The sequence below is a fragment of the Corvus brachyrhynchos genome, unplaced genomic scaffold, assembly GCF_000691975.1.
Source record: "Corvus brachyrhynchos isolate BGI_N302 unplaced genomic scaffold, ASM69197v1 scaffold69, whole genome shotgun sequence".
Classification (NCBI taxonomy): Eukaryota; Metazoa; Chordata; class Aves; order Passeriformes; family Corvidae; genus Corvus; species Corvus brachyrhynchos.
In genome coordinates this window covers 6,089,849-6,108,790 of record NW_008240228.1, presented here as the reverse complement: position 1 = coordinate 6,108,790, position 18,942 = coordinate 6,089,849, and the positions used below count along the sequence as shown (strand labels likewise).

Below are 18,942 nucleotides of genomic sequence, written 5' to 3'. Positions count from 1 at the left end.
ATCACTGCCTTTTAACCCCCACAGCGTCTAAAGGGGGAAATAGCTCACATGGCCCCCCCAAAAAACTTTTCTTTTTCTTTTCGTTTTTTTGTTTTTCTTTTGCAAGTCTGTCTAGAAGCGGTGGTGGCACCGCTGACGAACCACACGCCTCCCCCGCTCACGCCACAGAAAGTGCCACCCACCGCCGTCACACAAAATGACGGGCGAGCTCCACACCCCGGCCAGGGTAAATTTAAACAGCGCATGCGACACAGCTTGAATGTTTAGGAAGAAAAGGTGTCCCTTGCATCGCAAAACGGCGGAAAGGTTAGTGAGCGGCGTCTCCTCACAGCAACAGCCATACTGTAACATACAGTCTGTGCATGCTTTGTACATCTCCACAGAAGGCTCGAAAGCGAAACTGGAGCTGAAGCTTCAAAATGAGAGAAACGTGCTTAATTAGCCCTTACACACACTGTACAATTTAAGACAGACCACTTGCCAAGCATCGTGGAGTCTATAAATCTTAAGTTTTCCACACTAAACACAATCTACACGTTTCCTCTGTACTACAAATAAATAATTACATCTCCGTGCTTGCGTGGGAATAGGGAAAAAGGACACAAAAGTGTTCAGGGAGTCAAGCTGTGTGAAACAGTGGGAAATTGGGGACGAGGGGAAGCTTGAATGCGTCTCCGAACCCAATATTTGAGGCTCTGAAGGGGAAGGAGAGGGGAGGGCAAGTGCTCCCGAGGCCAGGGTGTGCCTCATTCCCAGACAAAGCCAGACTTCCTTGGCTCTTGCCTCACGGTGAAAGCAGTTACACCGGTATGGCTCTTATTTACACGACTGGCATTTCTCTGCTCGCAAGTTCAATTGTCGTTCCAGAGGAAGGGAAAGGAAATGTTTCCAACAAACTGTGCCACTCGTAACTATGTGCAACTTTTCCGAACATTCTCTAGGCAGATTTAGAAAACTTAGCATCTAAGTAACATTCAAGTCTCAGCTTTTGCTCTGACGTTCATTGTAACAGGCCTCTACGATTCATCATACAGTCACCAAGAAAATACAAGATACACCTCTGAGAATTATCATATACACTTATATTTAGCTGTATATGAGCACACTTGTGTGCATCATTATGGATAAGTGAGTCAGTAACTATAAAAAGACCATGTTAAGTGGTTTCAAAACCCTGGATTGAGAGTCACATGAACCAGTTTACAGTCGGGTTCCACACAAACCTTCCCTGCTATGTTTTAGTGGCCTTTTCTCTCAAGGTTTTACACACGGAGCATATTTCTACCTTAGAGAAAGCTCAATAAAAAGCAAACACACAAAAAGAAACACAAATCCCAATGGCCACAGCATATTTCTGCCCCAGGACATCTGCTGCTCATGAACCCTCTCTCTCCTCCGCACGACTTCTGTGCGTGCTTTTTAGCTCTTCAAACCAAATGCACAAAAACAAAAGCATGACTTCTATTCATGATTAAATGCAGCACTTCTCGGGATACAGAAAACAGCAAGACACCACAGCAGAGTATTTTGGAGCAAGTTCTTATGGTGAATAGCTACAGAAAGGAGATACGTGAATTAGAATTGGCATGAAAAACTATTTCTCATGCTTCAGCTGTGAAATAAGTCCATGATCTCTCCAGGCATGAACTCAATGACCTCTGTGGAAAAATATCACTCCAGAACACACCGGGATTGCATTCACTCAGATAAGGGGCTTCTCTTTGCCCAAAACAGCATCCAGGGGGTTGTAAAGCCCAGCATGACCCTGCCATCGGTACCCACAACCGGCAAGTCAGTTCTGGGGACCAGACACACAATACTTGCCCCAACAAATGTTACATACTGGATTTAAACCCAGGCTAAGACCAGGAAAGCATCTGAGTCTCTGCTCTCTAAGACAAACAGAAAGCAAAGCCGTGTTTTCCACTGTGGTGTTGCGCCTGCCAGCAGCTCATCCTTCCCCATTACCACCATCAAGTTATCAATGCTGAGAATTCTCTGTTCTTCATCAAAACAAAGGATTTCATTAGGGTAGACAGCAGACAGAGCAACTCCAAGTGTCAGAACACGAGCAGCAGAGAGCTCCTTTTTTTTGTTTTCCAAAGCAAGACAGACAACTCATTCCTAAATCACTTAAAATTTCTTGGAGTGAAATTAAGAGACTCTATCATTCCCTTTGGCATGTAATCCCAGAAGTACAATTAGGCCAGCTCTTATACTTTTATGATAGCACTTGTAATATTTACTGGTGGCATTTAAAAATACCCCAGCTCTTGACTCTGCACCTGCATGAAAACTTCAGACTTGTCAAATAAAGGCATTTCTGGCCCTCCTGACCTGCTGCAGTGCTGCACCTGCCCAGCTTCACTCTCCAAGGCAATTCCTTTCAACAGCTCCATTTAAGACAGGTCATTACTGAAGTTAATTATGTTGAGCAGTAAAAAAAAAAAGGAACTAAATCGCTATTTCAAACACGAAAAACCAGTTGCTGCAAAAGGACTGAGCTTGTCCTCTTGAGCACTGTGGACCCACCTGGTTTCTGATCATAGCTGATCCCACCTGAGAACCGAGTGCCTCCTGCCGTGGCCCCAGCGCCGGCTCTCGGAGAGCCTGGGACGTCCTTCCCCCGGGAAGGGTCACACCAGCACACGCTTACTCAACTCTTGGCTCCCATTGAGCTTCTCTCCTCAGGTAAGAGCAGCTGCTTTCTGCTCCTCCCAGACAGTTCCCAAGTGTGTTCTTCCCCCGCCCCTTCTCAGAGGGCCTAAAGCTGGTTCCAGATGCAGAAAGCCAGGCTGACTGTACAGGTTCTGCCACAGCCACATTAAAGCCATTTTGCTCCTTTATCATCCACCAGACAATGCCCCAGCACTGCAGTAGCTGCTTTACTGAGACCAGCACTACAACGTAGCCTCACAGAAATTAAGTGTACAATTAAGGGAGATACACCTTGGAAAACCACTTTGATTGGAGAGGTCCATTTCTGGGAAGAGTTACCAGAAATGGAAACATCTGAGTTCCTATTCAGACACTTTAACATTGACCTACATGATTTTATTAACACTATTCGTATGTAACAATGACGTATCAGTCAACTGTCACAGTAAGACGTAACATCTGAATTCTAACTAAGAAATAATAAGACACGGCCCTCAAAGAGGAGGAAAAGATTGCCAAGGAAATCTTTCTTCAGTCTTTCTCAACTTTTTTTCAAATTTTCAATCTTTCATAATGAAAGACAGAGACAACTACAGAGAAGTACCAGTCTTTTCTTTCTTCTTTAATACTTTAACTTAGAATTTTAAAAAAGAGCAATTTTTACTGTACAGTCACATTTCTCCTCTACCCAGTGCTTTGTTTTTACTTTCAGGAGGTTCAGAGCCCACTTGCCATCACGTGGGAAGTTGATTTTCTTATTAGGTCTGCATACAAATTGGTGAACATCAGAAGGACCCTCTTTGATTTTCCAAGTCTGTACCTCACAGTAGAAAAACGAGTAATTCTCGTGAGCCCCTGGGAAATGTTTTGAAGTCTAAAAGAGATCAGTGAACTCACTGATGCAACATAATTAATGAAGGGATTAGGACACTCTTATAGGGAGTGTTTTGGGGGAAAATTTATCACATCAATTGTTCGTTCCAAAAAAAGTATTTTAATTTGAATGTTTTAATTATGTATTTTAGAAGTCAGTGCTAACAAACCCAGGTAATAAGGGGTGATGTTTCAGCCAAGTTCTGCTCAGGTATTTTAGCAGGTCTGAATCTTTTGAAAGTGATGTATTGATCTAAAACAGCATCCATCATGTTAAAGGTGATACTTCTAAGTCTTAACGTCTTGCTCAACATTCTTGTACACTGAAAAGCCAGTAAAACCTTGGCCAAGTGTGACTCTTGACCAAGTGTACAGGATAATTCCTTCTCCCACGAAAGAGGTGTTCAATTCTTACTTCCCATATTCACAGTTTTATTTTGAGTGGATAACTCAGAAGAATCTTAAGCACTGAAATATCATCTTCTCAGTCTGTAAATTCCATGTTCTTATAGTCTCATCTCAACCTTGCTACACAAGATGAGGGCATTGCTTGTTTCTGGTTTTATTTTAAAGTTTTTAATCAATTTGAAGGCTTTGAAGTTCTATATCACCTTTAAGCATAAATAGTGTCTATTTCATAAATATGATTCACTGCCATCCACCTGCAGATTCTTGCGAGGACATGTAGAGATTCTAGCAAAGGTCACTTGTATTTCCATGAACTATCACACCTGTTTTCCTGAAAGAGAGAAAATACTCTGTAACCAACTCGTTATATCAAGGTATGAGATTCAAAAACATTTCTTAAAAACAAGATTTCTTCAGTGAATTTTCCCTTCTTTTTGTGCTGGCAATCATTCTTAGAAGGTTGCCACAGATGGCCTTGAGTTCCCACTACTGCACTGTGCCTTTGCATTTGCCAATCTCGCTGTGTAACTTCTCCTGATTTTAAGATCAGACACCTTCCTGTTCTAGCAGCTTTCTAAGAATAAGAAAACCGACACAAATTTTGGGAAAAGTTGAGGCATAAGCCTTCTGACAGTCAAATACATGCTGGAAAACTACTTCTAAGGAAGAACTTTGGCCATTTCACTAATTGACTGAAATTTTCTCTACTAATTCACTTAATCGAGAAAGCAACTTATTTCTCCTGTTCCTCTGCCCTGTTTGTTTTTTTAATTAAAAAAAGAAATGATAGCAAGGTAGAGAAAAAGGACATTGTAGATGAACAAATAAGTTTGTTTTGGACAGAGGGGGCTGTCCAGACTGCCTGAGACTGTCAAGGCATTTGAACAAATTGTATATCATGAACCTTTCTACAGCTACAACACAGCTGGCAAGCAGCACCTGCACAGCACTGAGGGGTAACTGCTCAGTACAGACCCAGACTGACACAATTCTTTAGCAGAGCTGTAAAGTGCAGTACTGAGTCAGCTGAAGCTGCTCCTCTGGCCTTACCTGTCACTGGGATGACGTGGATGTCTGTGGAACAGCCCCTCCCAGGACAATGCTGTTTTTGTCAGTCAGGGTTTTTGGGGTGCTGGTGGCTGGGGACTGGAGAATTTTACGTGAAAGCCTCATTCTGCCATCAGTGGGATCACGGCCAAAGTACTTAACCTGGTAAGGAGACAAAGCATTTTCACACTGACAACTTAAGAGAGCTGGATATAGCATTTTCCTTAAAAGATTGGTTTGATATTTTATCAATTTGATTCTAGAAGAGCCATGAATAGGCATCCTTTAGCCTATATTGCTGTCAAATAATGTGGTGCCTAGATAGCAAGAGTATGACACTAAGTAAATCTAATTTGAATGACCAGGCCTTTAACTAGCACAGAAAGGGAATCCATTATGGAAAAATATTTTCTTCATAAACACTAAATAAATAATTATAAAAAAATCAAATTTTAAAATATGAACAGCATTTTATTAGCATTTTAAAGTTAAAAAAATAATTACCTGAATTTCTTGTCCAACTTCTAATCCCAGGGCACTAGGGTGTTTAATCTAGAACACAGTGTTTTTCAGAAATAAAATTATCTGAGTTAGTTATAAAAATCCCTTCTTTCAGGGGGTCTTCATGCTACACTTCAACCTCAGTGGCTCAGCACTACCTTAGGAACAACAGGTTTCTGAATATTCCTTGGAAAAGGGTATTACAGAGCCAAAGAACTCGGTGTAAAAAGGACTGCAGCAGCCACACAGCTGATTGTTTGCAGCTTTAAGTATAGGGCAGGCAGAATTAAACAAAAAAGTGCTGCTAATTAACAGCTTCTAACCTGGAAATGGACTGTGGAACAACAGTGAGTGTGTTACAGCCATGACAACTGGTTAAAAATAAATATAATTGCCCATTTTATACCTGTTTAAGGATGGATTACCTTTCTTTGATCCAGCTGTGAATTATGAAGTAATACTGGGGTCATATTCGGATACAGTTTTACCATCACTCCAGAATCTCTGCAGCAGGAAACAGCCCAGTTATTTCAAAGTGCCTCAAGAAAAGTCCACATTTCCCTCTGCATATGGTCCCCAAAGCAAGCATTAGTAAGCTTCTCATAAACAAAAGTTTACTCATCTCTTTTAAAAAAAATCTTTTATTCACCATAACATGTCCACTCATTTTTCCTTAGCTGGTAGTGAATGAGAATTTCTTATTTCAGGGCAGTACTTCAGTAATAGGTACCATCCAAAAAGTACTTTTTACAAGACAAATATTGGGTTGAAAAGTGAAAAGCAAATTCATAACCATCTCTTTCAGATTCAAAGATGAAAAAGGCCTTAAGTTTTATAATTTAGAGACATTCTAAAAACTAAAAAAGCAGCAAAAATAAAGAGCTTTATCAGGAAACAAAATACTATTTTCAATAGAAAAAATATCAGAAATTATGTAGGTGCCAAGAACCCCAGCATAAGTTTGGCACCTTTAAAAATCATTTACTATTCCACAACATATTTAGATATCAGGAACACAGCTGTGTAAATAAACTAACTTAAACTCCAAAGCAGTTTTTATACCTTAGTTCAGTTATTGTGGCTGTATAAATTGCCCCAAATTCCAAATTAACTTCTTGCTGTAGAAGAAGAAAAGCAGACAGTAAGACACAAAGTCACAAAGAGCAAACTGAAAAAGTTAACAACAGAAGTCTGTTCTTACATCATCTTTGCAGATCTCCCCAATAAATTCTCTGGCTTCGTGCATTGCCCCCGGTGTGGGAGCAAACACAGAATAGGTCTCTTCATCCAGCTGACTCACAGTCACACCTGAAAGTGGGCATTTAGGAGAGCATTTAGGTGCAGGCTGCAGAAAGTCACACTCAGCAAAGACCTGCACGGAGCAGAATGGTTTTGCACAGACTCATTAAGATCTGAGTTCTAATCATCATTTAATCTTGTTCAGCTTTACATGCAATTGCACGGCCACCACCTTCTTGCAAATACCGGAATAAACTTGTGGGCCATAAAGGAACACAAAATTGTTTTTATAATCCTTTAAAGGCAGGGAAAAAAATCCTGAATAAATGCTGAGGGTTATGAATCAATTTCCTAGAGATTTTTAATAAAACCTGCATTAATAGCTGATGGAAATTAAAGTGTTTTGGAGACAGAATGGTAAAATTCTTTGCTCCTCTGGAGTAGTTTTGTGGCCAGACCACATAGGCTTGCAATCAAAGGGAAATATGATTTTTCCTCCTTTTCTCCACCCAATCCCCTGAGAAGAATTAATCAAATTCACCAGACCATTAAGGGTTTCAGGTCCAAAGCAGAGCATCTACCTGGTACTCTACAGATATCAGTATTTTTCCATTTTTAGTTTGCACTGAGCTCAATATACAAGTCTGAAACAAAGGGAAACACATCAGGATAAATTATCACAGGAATCAAGAATGTCTCACCAGTCTGTGCTTGCAGTTTTTTCAAATTATAAGCCCCAGGACCAACGAATCTTAATCTTTTTGATAATGGAACGTGGATAGTTTCTGAAAGAACATTTTGAAGTCCTTTGAAATGCTAAATACAATCACCTTGAAAGCTATCGCACAAAAAAGGCACATTCCTTTAGCTTTTAATCTTTTACAGCTACCTGTGGTATTTGCTGAACATGAGTGTAATTATAGGTAAGAACTGAAATAAATGAAAACACAGAATACACTTTGATGACTGTAAATTACCTGAAGCCATACTGATACTCTCATCTATATCAATTCTGATTTTGTGAGAGCTTCACATAACTTCACTCAAATTCTGTTTTCTGCTGTGCACTGAAATAGAACAGTGCTGCCCCACATGGCAACAAAAATCCCCCCAAAATAACCAAAAATAACCAAATCCCCTCTACAAATTAAAAATAACCCCACAGGGCAGGAGCAAAAATATATAACAATCAATCGTTAAAAAAAAAAAAGCTGTTTTAAGCAGAAGCTTATTGTTAAAAAGGTAATTATGAAAGCTATGAATTCATACAATAGCATTACCTACAACTGGTCCACTTTCTTTTCTTTTAGGTCTGGGTTTTGCCAGTGTTTGGTTCATGATTTGTAAAATCTCCCTCTTTGCAGCTAGAGGGAATAATAATAAAAAAAAATCAGTAATTTTGTATATGATTAAAATAAATATGTGAAGTTTTTGTTAAACAGTAGAAAAACATTCCTTATCAAAACCTGTCTCCTCCCTAGCTGGAGAAGGTCAAGCTGAAAGTTTTCCAACTCATTAAATCCTTATTAAACCACGTAGCTTCATTTTCTCATGTGCTTTAAGAATATTTTAGCTGCACATGTCAGAACACAGATGGCAGTAAGTTTCACTTGTAAATATAGCTGAATTTATGGGAAATGAGAGAAAGTTTGCTGTTATTTTGATAACTTTATCCTATTGGATTTAAACAAAGTCATGTAATGTGTGTTAGTCCAAATCATTCAATGTCTGAAGTTTCTTTAAAGTTAGTTTGGAGCTTACTGATTAAGCCAAACTCATTTTATAGAGGCTTGGTTTTTTCCACAACAAAACCAAAAAATGAACAGTCATACATCTTAATACCATTTATCATTAAACATGATAAAATGGGTGCAAATCCAAGCATGGACCTACCTGTAGCTTGCTGAATAGCTTCCACCACAATTTTTATTGGTATTCCTGGCAGCTTCAGATCAACCTGACATGAAAAGAATGAAGTGGCATCAATATGTCAGGAAAGCTTTTTTAATACTCTCTCAAGAGTTTCACTTGAGGAAGATTTCATGTCACAATACCTGCAGTGCTGTTATCCCTTTATTAGTGCCTGCCATCTTGAAATCCATATCTCCATAGTAATCTTCAATTCCCTGCCAGCACAGACAGAGAAAACCAAGTTGGAGTCATTTTATCACAGTGCCAGGTCCCACTATACTGAAAGTACAGAGGAATTACTTTTGAGACTTCCAGGTTTTCTTCAGCTTTATTTTGCTGCTCAGGATTAACACTGTTCCCTCCTCTCTTTAGAATTTAGGAGCTTTTGTGAACAAGTGTTTGATCGACAGCTGATTTTGTGCTGTCAGTGGCTGCACATTTTCCTCCCCAGCCACTCTTCCAAGTGCTCAATCTCCACCCCATATATTGTGTCTTTCAGTAAATTAATAATTTTTTTTCTCCCATGAGGAAAAACAAAATTCATTGGGAAGAGAAAGCTTATGAATGCTTAAATAACTAATAACACACACAAAAAAAAGAAACACGACTGAACATTTCACAGAGATTTTTCAAAATAAGGGAGGAAGTTAGGAGATAAAATCGAGAAGATTCCCCTTTTCCCCCCCCAGCCACTCTTCCAAGTGCTCAATCTCCACCCCATATATTGTGTCTTTCAGTAAATTAATAATTTTTTTTCTCCCATGAGGAAAAACAAAATTCATTGGGAAGAGAAAGCTTATGAATGCTTAAATAACTAATAACACACACAAAAAAAAGAAACACGACTGAACATTTCACAGAGATTTTTCAAAATAAGGGAGGAAGTTAGGAGATAAAATCGAGAAGATACAAGCAATTTTTCAGTAGTGATGTTCCAGAATTAACTAGGTAAAAGGTTACAAAAGAAGGCCAGAAGAGGTATTTTTCAGCACTCAGCAGCAACAATAACAATGTGAGGAACACTCACCAGGATGTCTGTCAGCAAACGATAGTCCTCAATGTCCCCTTTTCCCTGACTGCACTTGGTAATAAGGCCTATGGCTACACCGGCAACTGCATTTGTTACTGGAACTCCTAAGAGTGGCAAAAAACCCCATTTTTGAACCCTGTGGTCATTTCCAGATCCTGTAACACATTATCACATGCAGATATTATCCTTGTAAGTGCCATATTTTGTACCTGCATCCATTAATGCCAAACTTCCACCACATGCAGAAGCCATGGAAGAGGACCCTGGAGTTGGAATACAGGAAAAAAACAGGGATTAAACACTGAAAAAATACAAGCTAGAGTTATTTCCCTCAACCTGTAGCATAAAAGTGCCCAAAATACCATTTTATTAAACCAAGAAAGGTCCATTGTTCATGGACATGTACATGCTTTTTATTTGAAGTGTTTCAGGTAATAATTACGAAGAACATTTAAACTGAAATCTATTATTTAACATGCCTATATGTCACATTTGTCATACCTACACTTTTTAAGAACCAAATTCAATCTCTAGCACTAGGGTAGAAACAAGAAAATCCTAATACCATTTGATTCTAAGACTTCAGAAGTAACTCGGATTGTGAATGGGAAATCCTGGGGAATAACTGGTTTCAAAGCTCGTTCTGCCAATGCACCTGTTTAAAAAAGATACCAAGTGATCCATAAATAGAAATCAGATAAAATACTGAAACTTCCAGCATGGGATTTCTCTAGGCTGGACTTACCATGTCCAAGCTCTCTCCTGTTCATCCCAGTAACTTTGCCAATCTCATTGGTTGCATAAGGTGGAAACTATGAAGCAAAAGATGTGTATACACAGAAAATTAATGTGCATTTCTTTTCCATTTTAAAGCATACACTTAGAAAAACATCTTTGAAGTTTTGGTGCATCTCAAGGTAAAAATAAATTTAAAATAAAATAATTTCAAGCCACCACGTGACTTCTATCAGTCACTTGGTTTGCAAACCAGGACCAGTTTAGGTAATGTTTAGTAAATGTTTTACTTCCACAGAACAAAAGAGAATAAAGCAGTTGCAAGGTAGCTAAGAGAGAACACAAGCAGCTTCCTCCAAATAAACTTGTCAAACAACCTAGCAGAAATGTTATTTCTGTCACAGAGATAATGGAACAAGATATGCCTGCTGCCTGGAGGAAATACTCTGGGCAAGCTCCAAAGGCTGAGAGAGATCCAAGATGTAAAAGCATTTATTTACTACTGCTGTGGCATGTCAGCTGAACATATTAATAGAGTTTACTAAAAATAATAGCACAGGTTAATCCTGCTTTCAGTAAGAACCTGTTCTGAAGGAGCTCACCTAATGTTACAGCATTAAAAACGCTGTATAAAATGTCAATTTACAAATTACCTACTGCTTTTCAGGAAACCAGCACTTCTGTTCATATAAATTCATGCGTCAATTAGCATAAATACATTTTAGCAAATCTAGAGATAATTTATAACCTTGGAAGTGATCAAGTGCACCTTTAAAAGCAAGACATAAAGCCCTTCTGTGAATCATGCAGAAAGCTGTGACACAGGAAAACTCTCACCTCATAATGCAGCATGAAGTTTTTATCTTTTATTCCACTATTAATTAAAAACAAGACCATGTTAAAAAAGGAGCAACCAAACATGTTTTACACACAACAAGTAGTTCAAGCTGATATTGTGATGCTTACAAATGGATCAAGCCAAAACCAACAAATCAATACATTTGCTGATCACCCACAGTTACCAAAATTAGCAAATGTGGACAAATTCTTTCAGGGTAATAAAGATTTAACTACAGTAAAGCTGAGACATTAAAATGTAAAAGCTCCCACACTGGGATGAAATCACTGAACTGTGGCTTTAAAAGGAACGAATTTCACTTCAGCCTTCAGCAATAAAGTGTTCAAGGCAAAAGGACTAGCTTGCTACATCCTAAATTACATTTTCCCTGCTCCAAAAAAAAAAGAATGTATGTATTTAAAATATATAAACCAGACTGGATGTTACTCCAGTTTCAAGTGTGTGCCTATGGAATTAATGTCACCTTAACACAAACCCAATGCCATGATCTGTGGAAAACAGGCCACTTCGAAGTCTAATTTGACACAATTTTCAGTCCTAAGAAATGTATCTATGTCAAAGTTCAAGGGAATTTAATCAAATGTGCTTAAATGCTCACCCTCTTAGTACCACTGCCAAAGCACCAAGATATACATACCTCACTGCTGTTGAGATAACATCTGATTTTACACTCGATTCTAGAGAGTCAAATGTAACTGTACACAGAACCTAAAATAAAAATGAGCTAAGATAAAAAATAAACCCCTCTTAAACCCTTCCAGCCTTCACAAATGTTACTGTTTATGAAGAATCAAAAAGAATGACTTCAGCAACAAGTAAGATGCCATCAGCTACCACTTGTATGGACTTTTTTCCTCCATCACACAAACTTATTCATAATCTGTAAAGATCACATAATCTTACAAGCAATCACATTTAAAAATACTAACTTAATGCTTCTTAAGTAGGAGCCAAGAGCACTTTGCTCCCTAAGAAACATTTAAGAGACAGGGCCAGAGGCAGCCACGATGTTGTTTGTGCCTGTTTCCCACATGGATTTGCAGTGGGCAAGAGGGGACAACACTGAGGAGTAAATCACTGTTTGCAACTGCCACCCCAAGTCAGTGTAATAAGAAGTCAGATCAATGGCTGACAGTCTTCCAGCAAAAAGAGCTATAAAAATAGAGAAGGCCAAATCTCGAGTACAATCTTAAATCAATCCACCCAACAGCTGACACTTTTGGCAAAGAAGAGGAAAAAAAATCATCTCATTATTGCAATTTTTTGGGTAAAATTTCCCTATTTAGTTCAGGTTGCATATGAAGTTGCTTTTAAAAGATTTCTCATGACGTGCACAATTTAGCAGTGCCCTACACACCAATGTACTTATCAACCTACACACCATTTCTACTTATTCCTATTTAAATGTGAAGAAAAAGGAAACCTGGCATTTAAATGAAAAACCCAAATCTTTCAGCTTTTGAAAATTCATTTATAATTTCTGATGTTTAAGTGACACTACCTGTGTTTGACCTCTTTGAAATAAGGCTGATCCATGAAGCATTTTGAACATGTTCACTTCACATTTAATGTCTCTGAGGGAAGTCAAATCTCTCCCATCACACCTGAAGTGACAAAGAGAAATTAAGAGATCAGTTAAACCATAGTCTTGGATTAAAAGCTGACAGAACTATTATCAGTAGGAGTTTGACACACCCACCTTCTATATTCATTTAGAACTAGATTTCTAAAAATATCCTTTGAAGCCACATTGAAAGATTCCATGATTTCATAAGGCTCAGCCTCCGGAAATTTTTCTGGGTATAAAAAAGAAATTGCATCTGAAGTTGGAAAATTAATTTTATACAACTTTTACTAAAATAGCTTCCAACAAAGAGCACACTGTAACTCCAGGCAGTGCTACCTCCATTGAAGCACTCTATAAATACAAAGAAAACAAAAAATACCTTTCAGCTCCTCTTCTGTTTCAAGCCTTATTTTGTTGATTGCCTCATCTCTCGAAATCTAAAACACAGGATTTGCAACCAGTTATCTCTACAGGGCAGAGCAACAACAGAGCTTTGGGGTTTTGTTTGGTTTAAAGATCTGTAAAAATTTAAGGAGTAAGAAACAGAACTGTCACACAAATTAAAAAATCAATAATCAGGTTGGAAGGGACCTTAAGGGTTGTGTGGTCCAGGCTTTCTTGGCAAAAGCACAGTCTAGACAAGATGGCCCAGCATCCTCCCCATCTGAATCCTAAACATGTCCCATGGTGGGGAATCCACCACTTCCCTGGGGAGATTATCCCAGTGGCTGATAATTTTCCCGAAGGAGAACATTGCTCTTGCACCCAATCAGAACCTCTCAGAAGTAACCTGCACCCATTTCCCCTCATCTTTTCCATGTGGCTCCTTGTGAAAAGGGAGTCTCCACCTCCACCTAATACAAACAAAATATTGTGCTAGGTAAGAACTTACAGAACAATTTATTATTACTATTACAAATAGATGCAGGGAAGGAGACAAGCTTAAATTACAAAATCACAGAATCACTGAGGTTGGGAAAGATCTTTGAGATCATCAAGTCCAACCTATGATCAGCACCTTGTCAACCAGACCATGGCACATCCAGTCTTTCCCTGAACGCCTCCAGGGACAAAGCTTAAAGAGCTAAAAGCTTGAAGAACTCAATCCTCTACAGTTTCATTCTGATATTAATAGAGAAAATAATTATATATTAAATAATTATAAAAAATAAAATGATTGATTACTTACTTTATCATGGCTTGAATCTGTGAACACTGCATAGATCTTGTTACAAGCAAGTCTTTGGGAAGAAAAGGAAGAATTTTTGAATACACAGCTTAAAAACCACTTCTAGAACTAGGGGCTTTTTTGAGGACTAAGTATTTGAAAAATACTTGGTGAAATATCAGTCTGGTGAAAGCACCAGACTGATACTTATAAACATTGCTACATCTGCATTATTTGCTCTGAACTCACTTCTTTGCCATTTCCACGATCTCTTCAGGAGCAATAAATAATTTCTGGACAGTTCTCTTGACAACGCCTCGCTCCTTCACCAGCTGCTGAATGCCCTGGATTATCTGCTGGGTCTGCTTCACCCCCACTTTGATGGCATGGCAGAAGTCTTGCTGCAAGATATTCTCAGCAGTTGCTTCCAACATAACTGCAGTGGAAAGATAAAAATTAAGTAAATTCCCGTTTTATTGTTCAATAGCAACCTAACTCAACTGAGGAAATACAGATTAACGTTAAACTGCATAAATATGAGAGAATCTACTTTACTTAACCAGAAGTTACCTATCACTGTTGTTTGCTGCTACTATTGTATAAAAATACACATTTCAAAGATATGGAAAACATCTGCAAAGATTTCCAAGCCCTCAACAGACAACAATTAACCTGCTTACCAACTTGACTTTGTGGAGCTCCAGCAACAACTAAATTTAAAGCACTAGAGGCCATCTCTTTTCGAGTTGGATTGATAACAGTCTCTCCATCCACCAGCCCTACCCTCACTGCACCTGCAAAGAAACTCCAGAAAGTTATTTATTATCATAATAAGGAAGTTCTTTAAGGCATCATTTTCCTTTGAAAGTTACACAGCTAATAACAATAATTAAAGCTCCAGACTAATCTTAAAACATCAGCATGTTGACTGCATATTAAGAACAAATCTAGAAGACAAAATTATCTATTCTATTTTTCTTTCGGGTACTACTACTGGGTAGGGCAAATAATGCCAAGTAGTATTACACACAGTGCTGTGAGTGTACTGCAGCTGAAAGGAAAATACAGTTAAATACTTGTTCTTGGCTAGGTCTTGTCCCAGAAAAAATTCACAATGAAATAAATATCTTCTTGCGTTCCTTGAGGAAAAGTATTCGGAACCAGCTATTTTCCAAACAATACTTTTCAATAAATATGTTTCTCTAAAGAAAAAGTTAATTTATTGGTCTCTATAGTACACTCGTTCTGGATTGTAATTCTTCCCAGAAGTGTATTTAGTCCAGAAAAAATAATCTCTTGAAGTGCAATAATCCTATCCATTGTAAAATTGTTTTCAATGCTTGAAATTTAGTATTTAGATTCAGCTTCTTGTTAAAAAAGCCAAGCACCAGCTGTGGTCTAAGTCTTCCATTACATTAAAATCACCTATAATTTCACAATGTTTATTTACCAATAGGACCATTCCAGGGGATATCAGACAATGCAAGTGCTGCAGAAGCTGAAAGGAAGACAAAAATCTGGATTAGAAAAAAACTGATCTCAGTAATCCCACAGAAGCAGTAACTTCTCACAGCCCTCTTACCTCCATTAATTGCCAGAATATCAGGATCATTGACACCATCTACTGCTAAAAGATTACAAAGGATCTGGCATAAGATAAAAGACAATAAATAATTTTGGCCTATACATTTTTATTAGCTGTCAATACAAAGCTAAGGACACGAAAAAAACCCACATTCCACATATCTACACAAGCTTATGCTGCACATGGAAAATTTCTCAGGTATTTAAAGTAGAAAGCTGACAAAAAACCCCCACTAATGGATAATATTGTATCACATCATATATAAAATATGCACCATTAGCATCTTTCCTCTGTTGTACAGAAGAGATTTTAATTTTGTTCCTGCACCTTGACATTTCCAAAATTTGAAAAGTAGGATGTAATAAAAATAATTTAAGACAAGGAGATGACAAACTAAAAAGCAACTTTACATTTGTTTGTAAAGTGCAAACTCCTCCTTAATGTTAACAAAAACAATTTTTCTTAAAACAGGGCCTTTATTATGTGAACTTTTCATTGGCCATATCCCAGTTTTCCATTTTGAAGGTAGCATGACCTACCTGTGTATCATAGAAGTAGCCTGCTGGAAAGAGTCGTCTGATTGACCGATCTGCAAAGGAAATAATCAAACTCTAACAAGCAGTTTGGTTTTATAGTTAATATTCAATATGTCCTGCAATAAACCCCACAAGAAACTGACAAAATAGGGTTTTTTAAACAAACAAACAAAAAAAAAAACAAACCAAAAAAACCACACAAGAAACCAAAAGGCAGAGAACCCAGAAATGTATTTAGCATGACCCATATAACCTTAAAATTTCAATCATATTGATAAACAATAAATTACAAGTTTGTTTTCTGACAGCAGTTTTAAACAACTGTATTTTCAAACACTCCTGAGAAAATTACAAGGTCTTTAAAATACATTGTAAATGAAATGTTTCAGCCTACCTATTACTCTGCTTGTAAGAATTTCTTTATCAGTGGAACCAAGCTCTCTTCTTAGATAGTTTGTAGGAATTCTTCCTGCTGCAGCAGCTTTCTGACGGTAGTCAACCTTCCAAAAACAATTCAGGGATTATTAATGACACCTGATTATTTACTGCAGAGCCACAGAAACCCTCACAGGGGACCCTAAGGATCATCCAGTTCCAACCCCAGTTATCTACTTCCCTCCCATAACAATCACAGCCCTCTGAGCCTCACAATCCAACCAGTTTTCCACACAACCAAACCATACCATCTGGGCTTGGATGTCATGGCAAAGTTCACAAGGGCTTTGAGGAAAGCAAGCCTTACTAAAGCCAAGGCAGACAACATCCAGGGCTCATCCCTCACCCACACAGGGATCCTGGACATCTAGACATTTTATCATCAGCTGCAATTCTGAAGTCCAGGGTCTGTTATTTACTGTTTGAATTCCTCACTCTCCCCAGCATCCTGAACTCCATTATTTAAGGATTATCACTGCTACGTCGACCACTGATTAGCACAAAACTAATTCTGTCATTAGTACTTACCACTAATGGCATAAACTGAGATGGAGAAGGCTTGGTTTTGCTGACTGCTGTGACCATCACTGCTGTGTCACCTAGCTGGGTTAAGAAAAATAGATAAAAACTGAAGTTACCTGCAAACAAAATAACTGCAAATGTTCTAAACTCATTCAAAAGCTAAAATATGAATAAGCATTATACGGTGCAGAAAACCACCACGTAAATCTGCAATTCAGGCCATTATTTTTGCTTTTCAAACAGAATTTTTTTCCTATAAAATACAGCTGTCCCTTCATTAGGGATGACATTGCCACTTAAGGCTCAATATCCCACATACAGCAGGCTCGGATGCCCAAACAATGACTTTTAAGATACAGGAATTTTGAAGCTGCACAAATTTTAACTATTTTTTTACCTGAACAACAGCAGATCCATCAGCAAACTTGGCAAGTTTTCCAGAAGACAGCTCCATCTTTCTAAAGGAAAGAAACAACCTGTTACATGAATTCATGGTGAATTCACATAAATTTTCCAGCAATTTCTACATTCATCTGCAGCCTCAACTGCACAGAATGAAGGCTATGCTTCACAAGATATTTAAAAATCTTCCTTAGATATGAAAATTGAAACTCCTTGAGCAAAAGTGACAAAATCCTCCTAAATTTCAAGTGCTTTAGCCTCAAGTGTCCTGCTTCTTTTACCTTGAAGCAAAGCCTTGTAGCACATCAGCTGTCACTAGGAATTACATCCAAGCCTTGGAGGCAAAGGTGAATCACCAGCTCCAGCTGGGTTTAGCCAGTGGAAAACACCCTCACAGGCCAAGGGGAGCTGCTTGCACTCCCAGAGAACACCACGTCCCACCACGGCTGCAGAATATTCCCTCCTTCATGGCAGAGAATGGAGCACAAGGAGACAATGATGACACACTCAGGAGTGAGACATGGATTACTTATTCCTGAGTTGTGCTGGCTGCTCGGTGCTATTCCACAAGCCTAGCACACCCTCCTGACTTTCCATGCCATTATTTATACAAAGAAGTCCAGCGGTGGTCCCTTCCCAAGCACAGCCCCTCTGTTACAATTCGTTAGTCATTTCTATACAGGTTATCCCAGGTAACTTGTTCACATGCTTGGGGGAACACTTGGGCAGGGCCCCTATAACCTGTAGGTGTGATCTTTACTGTTACAATAATGAACACAGTTCAGCTACAGAATCACAGAATGGTTTGAATGGGAAGGGATCCTGAAGATCATCGAGTTCTACCCCTCCACTATCCCAGGTTGCTCCAAGCCCTGTCCAACCTGGCCTTGAACACTTCCAGGGATGGGGCACCTACAGCTTCTCTGGGCAACCTGTGTCAGGACCTCACAAGGAAGATTTTTTTTTCCTAATAGCTCATCTAAACTACTGTCTTTCAATTTTAATCTGTTCCCCTTGTGCATGCCCTCATAAAGAGTCTCATCATTTGTCTAGTCAGCTGCCTTCAGGCACTGGAAGGCCAGGATTAGGTGACCCCAAAGCTTTTCTTCTCCAGGCTGAACAATCCCAGTTCTCTCAGCCTTTCCTCACGGGAGAGGTCTCCATCCCTCTGATCAACTTGGTGGCCTCGAATATTTTGCTAAATTGGCAATGTACACATAGACATCCATTAGCATCTTGATTTTCTGCATCCTTAGGGCTCATTAGTTCCCGGATGCCCCTGGCTAAGCGATGACAAGGATGATTCCACTGATCCGGTCTCCTTTCTTGCTGATTAGCCTTGCCAGCACGCCAAGATCCGACATCAAAGAACGTCCCGACTGAGGATAACCTCGACACGTTCCGCATTTTGTACCACTTTCTCCTCACGTTTGCCTCACTCTCCAGCCCGGGCAGCGCTCCGTACT

At 38.9% G+C, this 18,942-nt stretch overlaps 2 protein-coding genes across 2 annotated transcripts in view; both read right to left on the bottom strand.

The window, feature by feature from the left end:
- Positions 1–3,393, bottom strand: part of PPP4R3B (protein phosphatase 4 regulatory subunit 3B) — a 24,375-nt gene extending 20,982 nt beyond the window's left edge. Inside the window, exons 1-2 of the mRNA XM_017745229.1 lie at positions 3,387–3,393; positions 2,533–2,655 (exon numbers count right to left, since the gene is read on the bottom strand). Coding sequence (XP_017600718.1) covers positions 2,533–2,655; positions 3,387–3,393 — 130 coding nt within the window. The remainder of the gene's footprint in view (positions 1–2,532; positions 2,656–3,386) is intronic.
- Positions 3,040–17,578, bottom strand: PNPT1 (polyribonucleotide nucleotidyltransferase 1). Its single transcript, XM_008642030.2, has 28 exons — positions 17,472–17,578; positions 17,081–17,155; positions 16,512–16,617; positions 16,121–16,170; positions 15,579–15,642; positions 15,447–15,494; positions 14,677–14,790; positions 14,246–14,432; positions 14,018–14,069; positions 13,208–13,265; positions 12,961–13,057; positions 12,763–12,865; positions 11,899–11,969; positions 11,240–11,276; positions 10,413–10,479; positions 10,233–10,322; positions 9,877–9,930; positions 9,665–9,771; positions 8,781–8,852; positions 8,620–8,683; positions 8,007–8,090; positions 7,428–7,511; positions 6,689–6,795; positions 6,550–6,605; positions 5,913–5,991; positions 5,491–5,538; positions 4,990–5,148; positions 3,040–4,270 (listed from the first exon to the last, which is right to left on the bottom strand). Exons 1-27 carry the CDS (start codon positions 17,565–17,567, stop codon positions 4,993–4,995), a joined length of 2,226 nt encoding a protein of 741 aa, XP_008640252.1. The 5' UTR covers positions 17,568–17,578; the 3' UTR covers positions 3,040–4,270; positions 4,990–4,992.
- Positions 17,579–18,942: the final 1,364 nt, after the last annotated feature.